This window comes from Doryrhamphus excisus, chromosome 14, assembly GCF_030265055.1.
Source record: "Doryrhamphus excisus isolate RoL2022-K1 chromosome 14, RoL_Dexc_1.0, whole genome shotgun sequence".
NCBI lineage: Eukaryota > Metazoa > Chordata > Actinopteri > Syngnathiformes > Syngnathidae > Doryrhamphus > Doryrhamphus excisus.
In genome coordinates, this window is record NC_080479.1 from 19,222,450 (window position 1) to 19,244,458 (window position 22,009).

Here is a 22,009-nt window from a genome sequence, read left to right on the forward strand (position 1 = left end):
CAGTTAGCAGGGGAATGTGGAGGGGGGACAGGAAAAGATCTCAGCTGTCTGGAATAAGGAGGGACAGGAACCACACACACTGGACTCTTCCTTACTTGGACTGACCAGGAAGTTGTGTTGTGGCACCAGGGGTGCCAAATGTGGCCCGCAGGACACTAGTTTGAGGCCCCCCGCCTTGATATGAAAGTTTAATGTTAGTTTGATATGGATGCTGTATGGTATCATGAACCCAGAAAAAATTATTACGTTTGATTAATGTTCATGTTAAAGGTTAAATAACTGTTAGTAGTTATCCTCCCTATCCGTGTGGAAGTGGTAATTTTTTGGCTTTTTAAGTTTAAAGGAAATAACTTGGAGGCTACCGTTTAGATCGCTAGCTCTCTAGTTTGCGAGTTAGCATGTGTCTCAAGACCCTGCAGTTGCGCAATATGTTGTAAATAAAAAGAGTATAAATGTGACTATAGTCGTGTTTTGTCATGTCTACAGGGCTCTAATAATGCTTTGGTAATTTTAATCTGAAAAAAATAATTTGTCTACCCACCAACTATATGTGGTTTCTTAAGTTTTTATTATTTGGCGTTTTATTATTATTATTATATTTATTTATTACTGATTGATTGATTTTCTTTATTCTTGATTTGTTTATTTGTGGAATGTTTTATCAGAGCTTTTCTTGTAGAAAATCGGAACCAAAGCAAAGTTTATTCATTTTTCTGTTTTTAATAAATGCGTTTTTTTTTTGTTTTTTTTTGTAAAACCTGATGCGGCCCAGCCTCGCCCAGACCCTAGCTCCAGTGGCCCCCAGGTAAATTGACTTTGAGACCCCTGGTCTATGTCCTCTCGGGGGCTGGGTATCAAACTCTTTTCACACCACTGTATATTTTTTCATTTGACATGCAGAGCGGAAGAGTAAGGTGTGGATCCACTGTCATGGGGGACCGGCTCTCTGGAGATGGGGACTCGTCCTGGCTGTGGGGGGGGCAGGACACGCTGGGCGGTAGGACCCCTGTCACCTTTCATACATTCTCAGTGACAATCCCACAAATACACATACTATTTTATTGTTAAAAAAACACAGAAGGAGTAGGATTAAATAAGCTCTACTCGGCCTAAATACTATACAGTACTACTATACAGTATCTACAGTGTGTGTGTAGGGATGACATGCATGCAGTATTTGACTGAGTATCAATGGTAACAAGAACGTGAAAGTTCCAGAAGATGAATGTGGACCAAACCCTGCATTACCTGTCGTTGGGCTGATTGTTTTTTTTGATTGGCGGGTGGTCGCTGCAGTGGGCGTGGACAGCACCGGCCTGAGAAGCCTGCCTCCCAGGTGACTGGGTCTCTGTTGGGTGCCGTGTCAGATAGTCCCGTGGACTCTTGTGTGCTGCTTTGGTGTGTCGGCTGCATTCTTCTTCTGGACAGTCTGGGCTCCTGTCATCTTTGCAGCGTAGCGCCCTCTGCTGGCAACACGACGCCATGGCCCTCAGCCAAGGGTGCTGCAGGCTCTGCTCAGCGGTCATCCTGGCTGCGGGGTCAGACTGGAGAAGTCCGGAGACGAGATCTTTGGCTTCTGCGGCGTGTGTGAGAAGGATTAAAACGCTGTCAGTTTGTGTCACCTGACGTGTGTTCTCACCTGGTGAAACGGTGTCCCAATACGGGGACAGGAAGTGGAGCTGCGCTTGTTTGATGATCTGAAACAGCTCCTCTTGGTCCCGATCTCGACTTCGAAACGGGGCGAAGCCGCACAAGAGAATGTAGAGGATGACGCCGAGAGCCCACATGTCCACCTCGACACCGTAACCTGTCGGGGGCGGGGGTGGGGGGGTCAGGGTGTCATCATCCCATTCAGTTCTTTCTCGGGCTGTTCTGTTAGGGCTAACCTGTCTCCGAGAGAATCTCTGGCGCGACGTAAGTCGGCGTCCCACATATGGTGAAGACGGGCTCGGTCACGATCATGGCGAGACCAAAGTCTGCCAGCTTGAGTCTGGTGATGCCGGCGGCGGCGTGGACAACCTGTAAGGGAGACGGTCCGGTTAGCTTGTTAGCTTGTTGTTGAAAGGCAACACTGGGGTGGAAAGCTGGCGGTGAGTACAAACAATCAGACATCGAAAACTAGTTCCCCCCGACTGTTAGATGACTCCTAGGGTGCTTTTTTGCAGCTGCGCTGTAATAAGACCCGCTTACTTGTAGGCATACAGGGACTGCAGATAATCCCGGACGTCTGTATTAGGTATTGTTGTCAGGATCTATAATTTGGTTCTTTAAGATTCCCTTATCCTCTATTCGAAACCCACTTAGAGTCCTCAGGGGGAAGACTCGCAGCACAACAACGGATGTTAGACTTCGAAAAACTCCTGGCTAAAAAGGAAGCTTTAGTGACTCACCAGCAGGTTCTCTGGTTTGAGGTCCCGGTGCACGACGCTCCTACGGTGGATGTACTTGAGCGCCTCGCTCACGTCCGACACCATCAGTCCGGCCTCGGCCTCAGGGAAGCTCCCTCGCTGGCTGATGGTCTCAAAGAGGTCACCGCCGCCGGCCAGCTCCATGACCAGGTAGGTGCGGGCCGGCGTGTGATGGTGGGCCAGCAGCCGCACGATGCGGGGGTGGCGCAGGCTGCCCAGCAGGCACAGTTCGTTCTGGAGCATGTGCTCTCGGCCCACCAGCCGCGAGCGCTCCACGATCTTCACGGCCAAAGTCTGCCCGTCGATGCGGCGGCGGCACTCGTGCACCACGGCGAAGTTGCCGTCCCCGACCTGGCAACCGATGTCGTACAGGCGCTCGATGTCCGCCTGGGAGACCTCGCTGCCCTCTGAGGGAGGACCCGAGGCTTTTTCTAGTCCTGGAGGTGGAGGACTCCACCTCACTTCCTGTGTCTGTGGTGAACGTCCTCTTTGCTTCCTGGACACTGGAGGAAGAGGGACCCTTCCCGAAAGCGGGTCCACCCATTCCGGACTGGGACGTTCGGGTCTTCTTGATAAGCAGCCCTCACACAGAGAAGTGAAGTGTTTGTCTCCGTTCTCGCGCTCCAGTTCCTGCTTGAATCGACCAATGAGAGGTGGCGGTGCCTCGCAGAACCCGCCCCTCACACGCAGCCTCTGTAGATGGTTGGGCAGGTGAGCGGCTTTCCTGGAAGCAGCCATCTTTAACTTCTCCGTGTCTCCATTCCCAAACGGAGCCGTGTCTCTTGCATCTGGACCACGGTTCTTGTTCCGGTTCATCCCCTCGCTGTACCCGCTGTCCGCTTTAACGGCTTTATCCAACGCCGGTCGGAGTTTCTTCTCCCAGACCAGCAGCGCCTCGGCTTGGTAACGGGAATTCTCAGGGAACAGCTCCTCCAGCGCTTCCTGCAGGCTGCTCAGCTCCGGTCGAGCTTTGCCCAGCGCCAGGAAGGCCGCATCGCCACGGAAGAAGTCGCTAATGCTCTTCACCTGAAGCCAATGGACGCTTTGTTAGCATTAGCGTTAGCATTAGCATCAGCAGCTGCATCGGCCGCAAAAGTGACCTGACCTCCCAGGCGAAGGTGGTGAAGAGTCGTGTCACTCGAGATCTGTGCCAGCGAGGGAAGCCCAGCGCCTCGGAGATGTCCAATAGCAGCTGCTCGAAAGAGACCACGCCCCTCCGGTTCAAAAGCACGCTGACCTGGGCAGAAATCACACTTTGTGGTTTTCGATTTACTTCCTGTCTGGTTTTTGTCCTTCCGTGTAATAGATTAAGCTAGCATGGGCAAACACAGCTCATTAGCATTAAAGCTACAGACACACAAAACAGCAAAAGTCAAACAAACAGTCAAGACAAAGACGCTTCCAATACACGACTAAGACTTGATGCTAGGATTCTTATGGGCCTATTCGGTCACAACCTCACCTTCCGCAATGCACTCTGACCGGGCCGTATGATGGTGACCAGGTGGGGACGCTCGGCGCTCTCCTCCGCGTGGCGGCCGTGGAAGACAGGCAGGTGAGGAAGCGAACGGGGAGGACACTCGGCCCTCCAAATCTGCCCCATGCGGCGGGGGTGTCCGGGCCAGGGCGGTGCGGGCGCCACGCCGGCACGCTTGTAGGCGGTGCCGGGTGCAGCTGAAGCAACAACAAATATATAACACATTCGTAACGCTAGCTCAGATTTGGAAAGGTTTCCATCGCACGGAGTGCAAGTGTCATTTGAGAGTCTTGACGGATGAATTATTTAGGTTTCCTTAGGCCTTGCAACTCACTCACACACGTCAATAAAAGCTTCTTGACCTGGATAAGGCTCAGTGGAGACTGCATGATTAATGAGGCACATGTTTCACTTTCTGGAACTCGGACAAAAGACTTCTGTCCATCCAAATGCTTATTCTGGATGCAGAACCCCCAATAAACAAAAACACTACAGACACATTTGTACTTGTTTAATAGTCTTGTCCATGTATGAGCTAACAAGTGTAAGCAATTGTTATTAATATTCAGCTGTAATTGTTTAGTTGTGCTATTCATCTTTTAAGTGTTTTCATCTTCTTTTTCCAGAAGTGAATCAGATGTCGGACTCACCTGTTGCTTTCCATTTCCTCGCCACTTCGCATCCCAACCGAGCCTTCTGAGGGGGAGCCATCTTTGTTCACAACGCCAATACCGGAACAAGTGAGACTTTTTGTTTTATTGCGTTTTTTTTTTTAAAAAGTTTAATGTGGGAACAAGTGGCTGCTTTCTAGCTCAACGTGTCCTTGAATAACATCACACACACACACACACACACACACTAGCCGGCGTATGATGGTTGCCATAGTTATTTATCAAGTTAAAATGGCGGCTGTTGAAGTGTGGTTCAATTATTTTCAAAGTAAAGTAACAGAGAAGAGTTTCGCTTTCAGGTCGCAATAATGACGTTTCGTACCAATCGATTTGGTTTGTGTGTTCAACGAGGATCTAGTTTCGACTTTTGTGGTTTTATACATCGCCTTTACGAAGCGATTATTTTACGCGAACTTTTATTTTGAACCCACCACCGGAAGTGTAGCTTGGCCCCTAACACCAGTGTATCATTTTCAACTGCTCAGAATGAAACACCTTTATTAAAGTCCTTTATTAAGCTCGCCCCCATGGTTCTGTCTCCTGGGAAACTGCTAATATTGGATTAGCAAGACAGAAGCCGACCTCCCGGATCTATATCCTGTTCTTTATTACCATTCAGACATAACTTAATCTCTCATTTTGAGCTTTTGAGTCTGTTTATGTATTGTGAATGATCCTATGTATGGCTATTGTTTCGAATGTATTTGAATAATTAAATTTTTGCAGCCGAAATATCAAACTCGTACACATTTTAACACCGAGTTTAGACAGTTGCAGAGCTTCTGTTTGTCCAGCAGAGGGGGGAAGTGTACCAAAGAACTGTTTCAGCGGTCTTTTTTTCTCGCTCAAAAGACTTTATGGACGAATAAGTAAGCGTTTTATCGCAAATTGCAATTGTGACAAAGTATCCAAATGCGGATATGACTTGAATATTGATATTACAGCTTTGTTGGCTATTAAATAAACGCAGAATCCCAGTAAACCGCTTAGCTTCCGCTTTGGCTACTTATTCGTGCTCACGTGACGCACATGAGGTAGGACCTGAGTGCTCTGTGACACATTATCGCCCCCTTTGGCAGAAGACGGTATTTTAATAAAGGGTAAATTGACGCTTTGTGATTTGAAACTAGTTATTAGTACATTTACGTTTGTCTTGGAAAATAGAAACTGTACAGTTATTCAAGGGGAAAATACAACTTTATGAATATATTGTCATTTATTTTTTACACGTTCAATCTGTGAGGGTGTCACGTAGGAGTCACCACGCAGGAAGGACACTAAATAAATGAATGAACGACTGAATGGATGCATGACTTTAAGACAAAGGAACCATTTTAACACCAGCCGGTGTGCTCGTAATGTGAACAGACGCACGTGAAAAGAGCTGGAAGCTACATCAGCATTCCTCACCTTTACGACTATGAACACTTGGCCGCTCTGCGCCAACATTTAATGGACGCAGTTTCTTTGCGTTTTGTGTTTTTTTTTTTTTTTTTCAAATAAAAGCTAAACGAATGCGAAGCTATGACCGATAAAAGTCCCCTGGCTTATATCCCATGATTGCATAACACATGTACACGTTTGACACGGCTACAAGTGACGTTCTCGCGGCCTCCGTTTGAAGGTGTTGACCTTTCACCTCGCTGCCTCCCCCCCCCCCTCCCGCGTGTGTTCTCGCAGCTGTTTATGTCCAACACATGTTAGCGTGGTCTGAGCGGGGAGGGTGGGCTGTGTCGCTGTGGGACAAGGGCGGCGGGACAGGGTGTGTCAGGTGGTCTGACAGAGCGCTTTTTGTCCTGAGAGAACCTCTTCCTTTTTTTTTTTTTAGGAGGGGGGGGTGTTTTAAAGTTGCACAATGTCCCATCTGCAGACATGCAAACACCACGTTATCTTTAGCACAATTTGGCTTTTCTGTGTGCTCTTCTGCATGTTGGCTACATAGCTGATTGCGCAATACTTGGCCAGGATTTGCTTTTAGTCATCGTTTTTTCTAAGAAAATATTCTTGAAAAACTCTTTTGCAACGTGCAAAATTTGCATGTGTCTTCACTCTTTAGGGACCCATTTGGTCCTATTGAGTCCAGTTTTAAATAAATCATCATTTTTGTTTTGATAGTGTGTGTGTGTGTGTGTGTGTGTGTGTGTATACAAAAAGTATGGTTACTTTATTGCAGGGGTCACAAACTCAATTTACCTGGGGGCCACTGGAGCAAAGGTCTGGGTGAGGCTGGGCCGCATAAGGTTTAAAAAAATGTTTTTTTTAATTTATTTTTATATTATTTTTTATTTATATTATACATTTATATATTTTTTATTCATTCATTTATTAAAAACATTAAACATAATAATAATAAACATAATAATATGAAAACATAAAAATAAAAACTCGATAAAATGATGAAAAAATAAATAAATCAAAATAACGAAAATAAATAATCAGTAATAAATAAATAAATAAAATAATAATAAAACAGAAAATAAGAAAAACATAAGAAAGCACAAATAGTTGGTTGGTAGAGAAATTATTTTTTTCCAGAGTCAAATTAACTAACTAAATAACTAACTAAACTAACTACTAATTACTAACTAAATTACTCTTATTTAACCTTTAACATGAACATTCATGAAACTTAACCATTTTACCCAATTAGCAAATTAGCATTGTGACATCTGGGCGCAGCGTCGTAGCTTGCAAAATCGCGTCAATTGACAAATTCAAACTCACGCGGTTAAGCTTTCATATCAAGGTGGGGGCCTCCAAACTCGCGTCCCGTGGGCCGCATTTTGCCCGCGGGCCGCGAGTTTGAGACCCCTGCTTTATTGTCTGTTATATACACTTATGTGTTTGTGTTATCCAAGTCACGCCAGTTCACGCCTTTCAAAGACTTACAAAAGTTTGCCCCCTTCCTGATTTCTTATTTTTTTAACATGTGACACGTCAGATCATCAACCAAATCAAAATGGTAATCAATGTCAACACAACTCGACACAAAATGCAGTTTTTGAATGAAACTTATTATTATTAAGGCAGAAAAAAAACAAATATGGCAGCCACGACTCATCCAAGAGGTCACAAAAGACCCCACAACAACATCCACTTGCCCCAGTTAAGGCCATTGTTCATGACCCCACCATAAGAAAGACACTGGGTAAAAACGGCCTATTCGAAGACCAAAAACAACATTAAGGCTCGTCTCAATTTTGCCAGAAAACATCTTGATTATCCCCGAGATCGAATTTCAGAAAAAGACGATATCAACAGTAAAATACGGTGGTGGTAGTGTGACGGTCTGGGGCTGTTTTGCTGCTTCAGGACCTGAAAGACTTGCTGTGATAAATAGAAGCATGAATTGTGCTGAAGGAGAAATGTCCGGCCTAAATATTCCACCTTATTTTTGTAAAATATTGTGCACCGTGGGTTTTCCCAGTGGAAAAACGAAGCTTTGAAGTAAATATTTCATGTCGTGAAAGTGGGGAAAAACCTGGTGTTCCATTTTTATGACAGGTTTTTTAGGAGACCCCCAGGGTTAAAATGATGGCTACCATTCAGGAGTGAACAGGCCCACGCTAGCCGTATGCTAGCTCATCATTTATTATGGAGGAATGTATACACACACACACACACACACACACACACACACACACACGGTGTCTTGCTTGTGGAGGGCATTGAACCTTTTTGGCGTTGGTTCAGCGTGTATCCGGTTAGACCGGAGGCAGGCTGGTCACATGACATCTTACGACCGTGGGTGTGCCCCGCCTTTTATGTGCTCCTATAGAGGTCATTACAAGTCAAATGCTTACAAAGAAAATCTATGCAATATCATATTTATAGAAGAAAAACTAACATAACAATACAATAAATACAAACTATGACAAAAATGAAGACAACTCTTTCTTTAACAAATCAGATTGACACAAACCTATATTAAATATCTATTTTATATTTTTATCTACAAGTTTTAATTTTCTACTATACAATAAAATCCAGTTTTATTATTATTATTAATATTATCCATAATATAAAGTTTAATTTCCTTTTTGTATAATAAAATAGAATTTTAAAAAGTCAAAATGTCATATTTCTAATCCGTAATGTTAATTTTTTACAGTAGAATAAAGAAAATAAGACAATTTAAATGTATGTTTATAATAGGTTTATAATAAAATAAATAAAATCTATGCAATATCATATTTATAGAAGAAAACTAAGATAACAATACAAGTATACAAACTACAAGTTTAGATTTACTACTATATAATAAAAATCTATTATTATTATCCATAACAAAGTTCCTTTTGTATATTAAAAAAAGAATTTAAAAATAGAATTCTATAGAATTTAAAATGTAATATTTCTAATCCATAATGTTAATTTTCTACAGTCCAATAAAGAAAATAAGACAATTTAAATATATATATATATATATATATATATATATATATATATATATAAATTTTCAAAAAAATCCTACTTTATAATAAAATAAATGAAAGTGTTGAATCTTTTTTATTACATATTTTAATCCATAAAATAAAAACATTCCTACTATATTAAAAAAACAAATGTAATTGATTATATTACAAACTTTTAATCCATAAAAAAATTCCATTATATAATAAATCTGTTTTCTTTTCTATCCCCTCCTGCTCCGGTCCGGCCACTCCATATTGGCATAAGAAGAAAACCTTAAATTATGGCAAATAATAATATCCATTGACTATAAAAACTGAAGTAAAGCCAAATAGTGCTCCATATGTACATATGTATTAGTACTTCACTACTACTTTTTACACTTTTCCATTTTTTCCAGCTTGCATCGTTTGCATTTGTTTTTTTTTTAATGACATGACTCAAAGAACATCTATGAGCGAGCAGACGCCCCACTCCTCTTCCTCCTCCTCCTCCTCCTCTTTGTGCACAGGCTGATGACGTAAGAAACAGCCGGTATAAAATCAGCCAGTAGGACGGCAGCTCAGCTTTTGGTGCTGCTGACTGGTTTGACTCTCCTCCCCCCTTCTTCTCCTCTTGCACTCACACACACACCCTCACTCTCCTTCTTCTTCTCCTTCTCCTTCTCCTTCTCTTTGCTGCTGCTCCACTGCAGACATGGCCGAGGCTTTCGTTGGCACCTGGAACCTCAAATCCAGCGAGAACTTTGACGAGTACATGAAGATTCTGGGTGAGTCTTCCATTATTATTGTGTGTGTGTGTGTGTGTGTGTGTGTGTGTGTGCAAGTGATGATGCATTGTGTGTGTGTGTGTGTGTGAGGAGGTGTTCTGCACAAGTGTGTGTTTGTATGGATAAACGGGACAAAATAACGGAGACTCCAAGATGGAGAGCGGCGAGGAGTAAGGGTGGAAAAGAGGAGCATGGAGAGGGAGCGACCACATGGTCTCAAGAGCAGGGCGGCTGGGGCTGGGAGGGGCCCGGGCGCCCTCCCCGAGGCCTCTCCTTCTCCTCCAGTGGATGGAATCCACCCCACTGTGAGGCAAACTCACAACAGTGGTCAACACACAGACACACACTTGCATTTGAAAGCCGTCCATTGTTGGTCACATGGGAGGGGGGGGGGGGGGCTTGCATTTTAAAATGGAGGCATCAACACCCAGCCACTTGGGACAGATATTTCATATTAATATTGTTAATAACACACAATATTTCATTGGTGTAAAAATAATAGAATACCAAATATTCTTTAATATATTTTTAAAATTATTATTATTAAATTTATTTATTTTATTATTTTTTTTTATTTTAGAAATTTAATATTTTTTTCAATTTAAAGAATTGTATTGTATTTAATTGTCATGTCTAACATTAAAAAAAAATATATATATATAAACTAATACACATAAGAATTGTATGTTTATTACAATAAATGCAAACTAATACAAATAATATGCAAATCATCTCAAGACATGATTTGTTTAATATTCCCATCAATATAAACTAATGCAACTATCCAATTCAATGGATACTTTATATTTCTATACTATTAATCTTCAATAAAGTATTACATTTATTTTAAAGCATTTTAATATTAATAGAAAAAAACATGCAATTACATTATTTTTATTATTTCATTGTATTTTTAATAATATCAACTAACATAAATATAGATTAAAATGTGTGTGAGATGGGGGCAGGTGCAAAGTAACACTAAACTTTTTTTCAGGTTGTGTGTATACATTGGGGGGGGGGCAGCGGGGGTTGAGAAAGAAGATTAATGGCCGTTGACCTCTGGTCGCCATAGCAACAGGCAACCTTTCACCCTTTTTTCCCAGGTCCTCTGATCAATGAGCCATTTGAAACACAAAGAACGGCAGGTTGGGCTAAGTCAGTCAAGTAAAGCCCTCGTGGTGCGTTCAGGTGCGGGCAAACCATGCCAGTACAAATAGACAAGTTGCCAGTTGACTTTTGTTGACTTTGGTGTCATGAAGGACATCTGAACGGCTCATGAAACGCTCACCTTGCCGTTTTTTTTCCCCCCGCAGGCGTCGGCTTCGCCACCCGCAAGGTGGGCAACCTGACCAAGCCCACCACCATCATCTCCGTGGAAGGAGACACGGTGACGGTGAAGACGCAGAGCACCATCAAGAACACCGAGCTCACCTTCAAGCTGGGCCAGGAGTTTGACGAAACCACCGCCGACGACAGGAAGGTCAAGGTGAGGTCACGACCACGACCACCCCCGCCCCCCCACCACCCTTTGACAGCAAAATGCACTTAAACGCATCACGGCCTGTGGATGGTCTCAACATTGTTGTTTCATCCTAATATGAAACATATTTATTTCCCTTTTCTGTGCATTCTAGTGTGAGAAAACTAGTTAATATAAGCTAACTAACAACTGCTGTCATGGGAGGTACATATTTTCACGCTAAAGCCCTCACAAACAAAAAAAAAACTAATAAAAATGGCAACAATGTTGGCAATTTACAATTTACATAAGTGACTTGTATATTAGCCAAGCTACAATAAGCCATATTATTATTATTGTAACAGCTAACACCAAAATATTATATTTATCTGGCGGGCTAACATGACGCCTTGCTAGCTGCTCGTCTGCTCGAGCGGATACCTAGCTCTCAATTTCATCAACAAGATGTTGGTTTGCCGTCAGCATTTTTACCTGAGGACCAAAGTAAAACAATGCGTTCCAAGGAAATCCAGCTGGAATAGGTGCAGATTCTGGAAGATCTAGAAAGTTTTCTGCGGGAAAATAATTTCTGTGGCACTCAAGGCTCCTAAGAGCACAGTGGCCTCCATAATCCTTACAGGGAAGACGTTTAGGACGACCATGTAGCCATATTTAGCATATTTAGCATATTTAGCATATTTAGGCGTACAGAAGCCTATCCCAACTGGTGGCCAGCCAATCACAGGGAACATAAATACGCTCACGTAATAACCCGACAACATCATGACGACAACACCGGCACGGCGGATAATCAACGTCTTTGTTTGCGCTTCGGCGCTGGTAACGACCCGCCACCGGTACTTGACAGTACACGGGGATGATCAAAACTGCCTTGTTTCTTCAAGTGATTGGTACTTGTAATGGCTGGTACCGCTATTGGGATATGTTGGTACCGGAGGAATACAATAAACACGACAACATGGAGTGCCTACAAGCACGGTTTGCTATAGCTATATGCTATAGCTATCCATGTAAGGATGCTACAATGCTATAGCTAGCCATGTAAGGATGCTACAATGCTATAGCTATCCATGTAAGGATGCTACTATGCTATAGCTATCCATGTAAGGATGCTACTATGCTATAGCTATCCATGTAAGGATGCTACTATGCTATAGCTATCCATGTAAGGATGCTACTATGCTATAGCTATCCATGTAAGGACAGTACAATGCTATAGCTATCCATGCAATGCTATAGCTAGCCGTGTAGGTACAATACAATGCTATAGCTAGCCGTGTAGGTACAATACAATGCTATAGCTATCCGTGTAAGGACAATACAATGCTATAGCTATCCATGCAATGCTATAGCTAGCCATGTAAGGACGATACAATGCTATAGCTATCCGTGTAAGGATGATACATTGCTATAGTTATACGTGTAAGGATGATACAATGCTATAGCTAGCCGTGTAAGGACGATAACCATGCTATAGCTAGCCGTGTAAGGACGATACAATGCTATAGCTATCCGTGTAAGGATGATACATTGCTATAGTTATACGTGTAAGGATGATACAATGCTATAGCTAGCCATGTAAGGACGATAACAATGCTATAGCTATCCGTGTAAGGACAGTACAATGCTATAGCTAGCCGTGTAAGGACAGTACAACGCTATAGCTAGCCATGTAAGGATGATACAACGCTATAGCTAGCCATGTAGGTACAATACAATGCTATAGCTATCCGTGTAAGGACAATACAATGCTATAGCTAGCCGTGTAAGGACATTACAATGCTATAGCTAGCCGTGTAAGGACATTACAATGCTATAGCTAGCCATATAAGGACATTACAATGCTATAGCTATCAGTGTTAAGGACATATCAATGCTATAGCTAGCCGTGTAAGGACATTACAATGCTATAGCTAGCCATATAAGGACATATCAATGCTATAGCTAGCCGTGTAAGGACATTACAATGCTATAGCTAGCCGTGTAAGGACATTACAATGCTATAGCTAGCCGTGTAAGGACATTACAATGCTATAGCTAGTCGTGTAAGGACATTACAATGCTATAGCTAGCCGTGTAAGGACATTACAATGCTATAGCTAGCCGTATAAGGACATATCAATGCTATAGCTATCCATCCATTTTCTATGCTGCTTATCCTCACAAAGGTCACGGGGTATCAAAGTCAGTATAAAGGTTATGTACGTTATGCAAAAGTCCCGGCCTCATCTCCATGCCACTATGGAGGAGTCGGAGATGTTCTATGGTTTATTCCGGAACCAACCAATTCCTTCTGGACTCTTCCTCCCTGCAGTCCATCGTCACCATCGACGGGGGCAAGATGGTGCACATACAGCGGTGGGACGGCAAAGAGACCAGCCTGGTCCGAGAGGTCAACGAGAACGCTCTCACGCTGGTGAGTGACCGCCACCCCTTACCCTCGCCCCACCCCTCAGGGACGTCTATTTGATTGGTTTGCTTTTCAAACAGACGCTGACGTTGGGCGACGTGGTTTGCACGCGCTCCTACGAGAGGGCGGCGTGAATAAAAACACCCCAAGCCATCAAGTTCCCTTCATACTGGAGGAGGCAGTATTAGCTTACCTGTGGACCCCCCCACCCCCATGCCCCACACCTCTACTGTAAAAAAAAAACAAAAAACACTGAGTAAATTCCAATGAATTGTTTTTTTTTGTTGTTGCTGTTGGGTTCCCAAAATGTCCTTTATGGAATTGAATAAAAGGATTGTGGAGAAAACTTCTGAGTGTATTTTGGCGCGTCCTTGTCACCCAAAGACGAGCGTGGAGAACGGAATTTCAAGTTTGGGACGCAGGCGACAAAAATAACACACAGGCGTCACTGTCACACACTAGTTAACACAAGCCAAGATATACACAATATATATAGCCCTGTGTGTGTGTGTGTGGGGGTGTGTGTGGGTTGGCTAGGTGAAGGGAAAGTTTCCAGGTGTTCCTGCACTCTAGTCTCCGCATCTCGATCATTCCCTTCAGCTGCCAACTGGACGTGAGGGTGGCGGGCGGGCTATTGTGCGTTTATTTTTAACCCACCGCTTCGCCTTTTTACCCAGATAATCCACAGACAACCTAAGTTCACTTGGCACTCATCAACATCTTAAAGGGGACCTGTTATTCCCCTTGTTTGGGTACTTTGTATTGGACTCCTATAGAGCAGCTACACGCAATAACCGGCATAGAAATCTTTCTAGTTCTTCCAGAATCTGCACCTATTTAGTTGATTTCTTTGGATTTTGTGATTCCTGTAAACTGTTTTAATTTATTCCACCCCTGCCCCGCCTTAAGCCACGCCCACTCGGCTGTGGTTGGTCAGACTTGTGCTTAGAAAGACTTCCGGTCCAACTTTATAGGAGTAGATAATAAACAGTGATATGTATTGGATCCCGAATTTGATCCGGAAGTAGAAACTGGACAGTCCCAAGATTCTCAAGAACAGGAATTTTAGCATTTTAGCAAGGGCGTGGCTGTAAGCAACACACGCTCTCTGCCCTCCCCCAAACTCTGCTTCTGCGTTTACGTGGCTAATCCTGAAAAGGTGCAGATTCTGGAAGCTCTACAACACTTTCTGTGCTGGTTATTGTGTGTAGCTGCTCTATAGGAGTCCACAACTCAATAGAAAAGGCTGAAAAACGAGCCTAATCGGCTAATCCCCTTTAAAGGGAGCACACAGCGCGGCAAACTTTTACTTCCGTAAAAACGTAAATGCGCGTGATGTCATGCTTCAAGCTTTGCGTTGCCACACAAATAGGAAATAGCGGAAGTGAAAGTGGCGGCACGGCCATGGAAGAAAGGTTTTATTGATGACCGGGGTATATCGTACATGTTTGCAAACAACTTATCACATGTCCATCCTCACCCGCAGCAACTCGGAAGAGAAAAACACGTGCACATCCATCCGTGGAAAGCATGCAGACCTTCTCCTGCCGTCATTCCAAACGCCGCATTCCCAAAAAAACCAAGAGAGACATTTGTCTTTTCCACACATTCCTCATGGACGTTCAGGGAATCCACTTCCTGGCTGAGTTCCTTGCTCCATGCTAAGCTAACTCTGCTAAAGAACACATAGCCAGTGTGGACCGGGGCTGTCCAAAGTTGTCCCAGCAGGACACATCCTGAAAAATCAAAAGGACGCAATTTTGCTACTTGAGTATTTTGCAAAGAAATACATTTTTGCTGTTTTTAAACTTTCATCTTCAATAATATTCAATTTTCTTTTGGTAATATCATACACAGAATTTTTGGACTTTTCCCCCAACATAATTTTCCAAAAACTACAACTTTGTTTACTTTTATCAGCTGATTTTTCCCATTTCTGCTGATGCTTTTTTAGATTATTTTCCAACTTTTTGACTTTATTGCCATAACATTTTGACTTTATTATTGTAACATTACTACTTTAACCACAGCCTAATTTTTCTAAAATTATTATTCTTAAAAAAAATTCTTTAAATTTCATTTCATTAAATTAATGTAATTTCTCAAATTACAACTTTTAACACATTCAATTACATCTTTTTTTTGTCTAAATGTAAACATTATTTTGGTAAAATTACTGCTGATATTTCCATTTTTGTTTTTTTATAAGTTATCTTATTATTATAAGTTTAGAATGTGGCAGGGCCGTGAACACCACTCCTCCACCCCCGTCCCCGGGCACACTTTGGACACCCCTGGCATAGATGCACAAAACATTTAATCAATTTTAAGTTTGATTATGCATCCAGACGCTTTTTCCAGCCCACAAAAAATAATAATATTTAGGTGGACCACAGCTCACATCTGGATATAATATACGCATGCATGACGCAGGAGAAAAAGGCCAAAAAAAACCTTTTTGATTCAAAAATATTTTAATGGCCGTAACCGTTAACATGGAGGAAGTGTGTGTGTGTGGTGTGCACGTGTGTGTGTGTGTGTGTGTGCGCGCGTGAAGACAAACAAGTCACCTGGGGTATCGGGTTCCTGTTACACCGATTTGTCGCACTAGACTTCCTGTTTGTGTCTTTACTACTTCCTGTCTGATGATTTAATGAAAGCAGGGAGGCAGAAGGTGTTTACGTCACATGTGCAGCTGAAGGTCATGTCAGAGACAAAATGGAGGACGTGTTTTTTTTTGGGGGGGGGGTGGGGGGCAGATCTTGGTTTAAAAAAAAAAAAAAAAAATGAAAAAAACAGTTCTGACCTCTCAGCTGTGTTTGTGAGATTTGTGCTTCTTGTGTTTCTTCTTCTGCTGCTTCTCCTCCCGCTCCCGGGTGTGCTCACGGCATCGCCGTTTGGGTTTGCACTCGCCGCCGTCGCTGCTGCTGCTGCCGTCGTCGCTATCCGATGCCTTCCTCTCCCGCTTCCTCTTCTTCTTCGTTTTCTTCTCCTGAGGGAAGTCAAACAGCAGTTTCAACACACATCAAACATGACATCATCATCATATTGAATGCACATTAACCTTCTTTTTCTTCTTCTTCCTGTCTTTGTCCTTTCTGGGTGCAGCTGTGGGTGTTAGTTGTTGTTGTTGTTGTTGTCGTGGCTCCTCGTCGCCCTCTTCCGGCACTAGTGAGTACTGCAATCCCGGTGCAGAGTAGCAGTCCTTTGTAAAATGACCTACAACGAGTGACGGCACAATGAAGGAGCAGCTAAAATGTGTTTTTTTTTTTTTTTGTGTGTCGTTTGTACCTTTGCAACCACACTTGGTGCACGTGGTGTTTAGCACCGCCTCCAGGGTGATCCTGTTGCCCGTGTGGTCTCGGAATTGCCTTCGCCGCCTGGCTTCCTGCCTGGATGTTACAAGAAGATGTTACAAACACATCGCAAAGACTGACAGGAAAACAAAGGACATACTCTGCCATGACGTTGTTGGGGTCCAAGTCCCGCCCCGTGCCCTGATTGACAGCTTTCATGGAGAAGGATAGCTTGATCTTGTCTCCTTGAATCTACAAGCAATAATCTTGGCGTGACATCACTGATGACATAAAGCCTTGTTTCTTTGCGTGTGTGTGAGTCGTTACCTCTCTACCGATGACTTTAATCCACACCTTTTCTCCCACGTCCACAATCTCCGAGGCGCTCTCCACACGCGTGGCCGACATTTCACTGACATGCACCAAACCTGCACGCAAACAACACAAACAAACATTTCCTGCACCTCTGCACCACTAATTTCTTACCTTTTACGGAAAATAAAATAGTGTATTTAATGCTGCATGCATCTTACCTTCCTTCTTATATCCTGGCAGGCGGACAAAAGCTCCATAAGTCTGCACTGACACCACTTCTCCCTTGGAAATGCTGTAAAGTGGCGGCAGACCGTCCAGTCCAGACGGCTCCGGTGCTGGCCCATCGTTGCCGGACATTTTATCTTCAATCTGAAGGTCCAGAAAGTGTAAATAACGTCAATGAAGTATTTATATTAACGGCAAGGCTAACGTAAACACAAATGAAGCCGTCTCCGGACTGGCTAATTTGATCGTAACCCAGTACAATACCAGCAAAAAATGATAGTACGTGCATTAATTGCGGTTAAAATGTTGCAAAGTATGCACATATATTTCAGACAATGGTCGCATTATTCAAAGACAAGAAACCACACTTACGTTGTCCGCTAGCTTCGCTTTCATTTCCGGTGCAAAGCAGTCTCGCGACAAAAAAACAAAAAAAAACAGTCTCACGACAGGCCTCGTAGCCAATCATCGAACGCGCTTGAAATCTTCGGCCAATCAGACACAATACAGATGGTTTCAATTCCGCTTCCGGGTCACAATTTGCAACAACACGCCAAGCAACCAATCACCATAGCCGAGATCATTCCTCACCAATCAGAACGCACAGGAAACGGAAGTAGTCCCTTTATTCTTCACCGATACCTTACCGCTCGATGCTGCTCACTGTGAGGCGGCTTAACATTCTTTTTTGAATTAAAACGTCACCATTGTGCCATTTTGGGAGCTTTGTCGAATAACCAGACATGATTGAACCCAAGAAGAGAGTGGCGGACATGGCGGTGGTGCCACTCGAAGTGAAGCGACCCCGGACGGAGCTGGTGGCGGCGGCCCAGTCTCAGCAGCTCATGGCCGCGGTATGTATGGAGTAGTGACTTTATTCACTTGAAGTATATTACCTGGTAAATCTTAAATATTTAATTTATGTGAGTTTATTTATATTAAACGCAATGCAGCCATTGTGGTGAGAGCCTGTTAGTACATTACACTGTAGTACGGTTGATGTTAAACAAATAGGAAATACACCTCTGCAAATTGTCTCCTTCAGGGTCCCCCCAGGACGTCCAGCCTTCAGGCCCCCATCATGCTGATGTCCGGCCATGAGGGTGAGGTCTACTGCTGCAAGTTTCACCCCAACGGATCCACGCTGGCCTCCTCAGGATTTGACAGGCTCATATGTAAGCGTAATCCTTAAAAACCCAAAAATGACCGTAAATATTGTAAAACGTGTTTTTTTTTTCCTGTGCCGTAGTGATGTGGAACGTGTATGGTGAGTGTGAGAACTTTGCTACGCTGAAGGGCCACAGTGGAGCAGTGATGGAGCTGCACTACAACACGGATGGAAGGTACCAAAAAAAAAGTTTTAAGTTAATTTTTTCCCATGTTCCTTGGTTATATTTGAATATTTTGACAGAGAAATACTGTGTGATTTTTTCCTCAGCTTGCTGTTCTCGGCAAGCACAGACAAGACAGTCGGAGTGTGGGACAGCGAGACGGGCGAGCGGGTCAAACGCCTGAAGGGCCACACCTCCTTCGTCAATACCTGCTACCCGGCCCGCCGAGGACCCCAGCTGGTGTGCACGGGCAGCGACGACGGGACGGTCAAGGTGAAAGATTGGTGTAGCGCTTCTTGCGTCTTACGGGTTGACATTCAAGGCAAAAGTTGTTCCTGATTGACTGACTCGGCTGTTGTTGTTGTTGTTGCTGCTATTGCGGCAGTTGTGGGACGTGCGCAAGAAGGGAGCCATTCACACCTTCCAGAACACGTACCAGGTGCTGGCCGTCACCTTCAACGACACGAGCGATCAGATTCTGTCCGGAGGCATCGACAATGACATCAAGGTAAGATCCACGCGCATACCTCATGATTATAGACCATAGAGCGGAATGATGCAGCAATAAATATAATGCCCATGTTTGCATAGATGTCATAGTTTGTGCATCACACGGTCTATTAATATAGAAATTAAGAGTAATAAAAAATGTATAGCGTATAGTGTAATGCGTGTTGTGCGGTGCAGGTATGGGACCTGAGGCAGAACAAGCTGATCTACAACATGCACGGACACGGCGACTCCGTGACCGGGCTCAGTCTCAGCTCGGAGGGCTCGTACCTGCTCTCCAACTCCATGGACAACACTGGTAGAGTTCTTTTTTGAGCGTAGAAGAAAAAGCACATTTCTGTGTCTTCTGTGCCCTTTTTTTTTTTTTACGTTTTGTGTGTTGTTGCTTTAAGTGCGTATTTGGGACGTCCGACCGTTCGCGCCCAAGGAAAGATGCGTGAAGATTTTCCAAGGCAACGTACACAATTTTGAAAAGGTATTTAGTACTCCGTTCACTGTGCAATATTAAGCTCTAAGTGCAGTATATTAAGTTCAAAGTGCAGTATTTTTATAATGCCTCATAATAACTCACTAGCAAGATCTCATAGTGTATAGACTGGCCATATATTTCATATTATCTTGCAAACTGTATTGTATATAACTCTAAAATTGCTAATTTGTTAATACTTTGATTGTTTATATTGTTTATTTTTTATATTGTGTATTTTGTACTGCTTAACTGATTCTGTACTCTTGCTGCTGTGCAATGCAAATTTCCCCACTGAGGGACGAATCAAAGCTTATCTTATCTTACCTTAGTACGTGACAATGATCATTATGGTGCCAATATCATCAATATTATGCTGTCATAATGATTAATCCGATAACATTAAAAAAATAGCTCTGATAACAATCATTAAAAAGAAAAAAAGGCTCCAATGAGTGCGGGTGAGCAAATCAAGCGTTCCTTTTTTCTTTTTTTTTCCTTCCACCCGTGACGTTAGCAGCCTGTATTAATTTCCCTGAGCTGACTTGTAAACAAACATTCACTTTAAAGGGGAACTGCACTTTTTGGGGAATTTTGCCCATCATTCCCAATCCTTATGTGAAACATGAACACACATTTCTTGCCTTTTTCTGTGCATTATAACGTGAGAAAACTAGTCAATTTCAGCTAGCTTACAATGCTATTTCGACTATGAAAAAAATAGTTGTAAGATATGCCTTTATTCGTCCCTCAGTGGGGAAATTTGTAAACAACGTTCCATGGTTTGATATCCATGCTGTGATCAGGCATTAACATATTTTAACCCATTCTGCCTTGAAATTGATAATAATGCTAATTAATTTTTGTTAGTTTTGTTTTATCTTGTATTGTAGTTAATTGTTTTTGTGTGTAAAGATGGTGTTTATGTAGGCTGAATCCACTGGTTATTTGGTCTTTCAGAACCTGATGAGATGCTCCTGGTCCACTGATGGGAGCAAAATAGCAGCAGGCTCAGCAGACAGGTGAGGAAAGCACACACACACACACACACACACTCAAGCTGGGTAGGGATTTGGGGGTCCCACTTTCCTCATGTCTTTGTTTTCAGGTTTGTCTACATTTGGGACACGACATCACGCAGGATCTTGTACAAGCTGCCAGGCCACGCCGGCTCTGTGAACGAGGTCGTCTTTCATCCGGAGGAACCCGTCGGTGAGTTGGCAAACTTTAATTTAACTTTAACTGAAACTATCCGCCCTCACAGCTAGGAGACCAGGGTTCAATCCCACCCTCGGGCATCTCTGTGTGGAGTTTGCATGTTCTCCCCGTGCATGCGTGGGTTTTCTCCGGGTACTCCGGTTTCCTCCCACATTCCAAAAACATGCTAGGTTAATTAGCCACTCCAAATTGTCCATAGGTATGAATGTGAGTGTGAATGGTTGTTTGTCTATATGTGCCCTGCGATTGGCTGGCGACCAGTCCAGGGTGTACCCCGCCTTACGCCCGAAGACAGCTGGGATAGGCTCCAGCACCCCCGCGACCCTCGTGAGGAAAAGCGGTAGAAAATGAATGAATGAATGAATGAATGAAACTATCCGCTCAGTGATTTCCACAGGACAGCAATGTATGCGTGGTGGTGTATTACGTCATGTCATTATCATTATTATTATTTTACGGACGCTGCGGGAGACAAAAAGTGATCAAAAATGCTGAAAGGCAAAACAAATATGTTTATGTCCGCAGCACATGTGGGTCTCACTTTTCACGGGTACTTTTTAATCCTAATAAGAACACGGTGGACCAGGACTTGATGAGGTGGTCCACATTAAGGGTTTTCATATCCTACATGGTCTAATCGTCTGCCATCTTTGTATCCACAGTTCTGTCGGGCGGCAGTGATAAACGACTCTACATGGGGGAAATCCAGTAGGCAGTGTGTGTCTGTGTGTGAGAGAGAGAGAATGTGTAGGAAGTGGGCGGAGTTTAAGAGTATGTTTGCAATCACGTGCATCAGAACCTCAGGATGTTAGTCCAATTGTTTTTTTTTTTTTTAAATAAAATTTTGTATTCTTTGAGAAAACAACTGCACATGAAATGTTTTTGTCAATGTGATACTTACCTAAATTGTTATTTTCATGTCCCGATCTCACTTTAAAAAGGCGACATGAGGTCATTATACATTCAATAACAGTACTACTAATAGTTGTAGTTGTAGTAACGGTGCCATATTATTCC

At 43.2% G+C, this 22,009-nt stretch overlaps 4 protein-coding genes across 7 annotated transcripts; 2 read left to right on the forward strand and 2 right to left on the reverse strand.

The window, feature by feature from the left end:
• The first annotated feature begins 900 nt into the window (after window positions 1-900).
• Window positions 901-13,977, forward strand: LOC131102119 (fatty acid-binding protein, heart-like). Of its 3 annotated transcripts, XM_058047613.1 has the most exons (6): window positions 901-997; window positions 4,512-4,625; window positions 9,664-9,738; window positions 11,055-11,227; window positions 13,536-13,637; window positions 13,712-13,977. In XM_058047613.1, the coding sequence occupies exons 3-6, from the start codon at window positions 9,666-9,668 to the stop codon at window positions 13,763-13,765; spliced, it is 402 nt and encodes a 133-aa protein (XP_057903596.1). In that variant the 5' UTR covers window positions 901-997; window positions 4,512-4,625; window positions 9,664-9,665; the 3' UTR covers window positions 13,766-13,977. The 3 variants fall into 3 exon arrangements, with proteins under 3 accessions (XP_057903596.1, XP_057903595.1, XP_057903597.1); XM_058047612.1 differs by lacking the exons at window positions 901-997; window positions 4,512-4,625 and having other exon boundaries at window positions 9,526-9,738; XM_058047614.1 differs by lacking the exons at window positions 901-997; window positions 4,512-4,625; window positions 9,664-9,738 and adding an exon at window positions 10,789-10,929.
• On the reverse strand, window positions 1,046-4,596 carry LOC131102194 (serine/threonine-protein kinase DCLK3-like). The gene is made up of 7 exons (XM_058047699.1): window positions 4,536-4,596; window positions 3,871-4,082; window positions 3,514-3,645; window positions 2,391-3,434; window positions 1,887-2,019; window positions 1,640-1,807; window positions 1,046-1,576 (listed from the first exon to the last, which is right to left on the reverse strand). Exons 1-7 carry the CDS (start codon window positions 4,594-4,596, stop codon window positions 1,245-1,247), a joined length of 2,082 nt encoding a protein of 693 aa, XP_057903682.1. The 3' UTR covers window positions 1,046-1,244.
• Window positions 13,978-15,005: 1,028 nt separating the features above from the next.
• LOC131102116 (zinc finger CCHC domain-containing protein 17-like) lies at window positions 15,006-17,988 on the reverse strand. Of its 2 annotated transcripts, XM_058047608.1 has the most exons (8): window positions 17,840-17,988; window positions 17,461-17,611; window positions 17,255-17,355; window positions 17,088-17,179; window positions 16,923-17,023; window positions 16,696-16,850; window positions 16,438-16,623; window positions 15,006-15,367 (listed from the first exon to the last, which is right to left on the reverse strand). In XM_058047608.1, exons 1-7 carry the CDS (start codon window positions 17,861-17,863, stop codon window positions 16,441-16,443), a joined length of 807 nt encoding a protein of 268 aa, XP_057903591.1. In that variant the 5' UTR covers window positions 17,864-17,988; the 3' UTR covers window positions 15,006-15,367; window positions 16,438-16,440. The 2 variants fall into 2 exon arrangements, with proteins under 2 accessions (XP_057903591.1, XP_057903592.1); XM_058047609.1 differs by lacking the exon at window positions 15,006-15,367 and having other exon boundaries at window positions 16,378-16,623.
• Window positions 17,989-18,071: 83 nt separating this feature from the next.
• On the forward strand, window positions 18,072-21,862 carry LOC131102115 (U5 small nuclear ribonucleoprotein 40 kDa protein). Its single transcript, XM_058047607.1, has 10 exons — window positions 18,072-18,321; window positions 18,513-18,642; window positions 18,717-18,810; window positions 18,906-19,071; window positions 19,184-19,306; window positions 19,486-19,606; window positions 19,701-19,783; window positions 20,735-20,796; window positions 20,883-20,986; window positions 21,655-21,862. The coding sequence occupies exons 1-10, from the start codon at window positions 18,211-18,213 to the stop codon at window positions 21,702-21,704; spliced, it is 1,044 nt and encodes a 347-aa protein (XP_057903590.1). The 5' UTR covers window positions 18,072-18,210; the 3' UTR covers window positions 21,705-21,862.
• The last annotated feature ends 147 nt before the right edge of the window (window positions 21,863-22,009 follow it).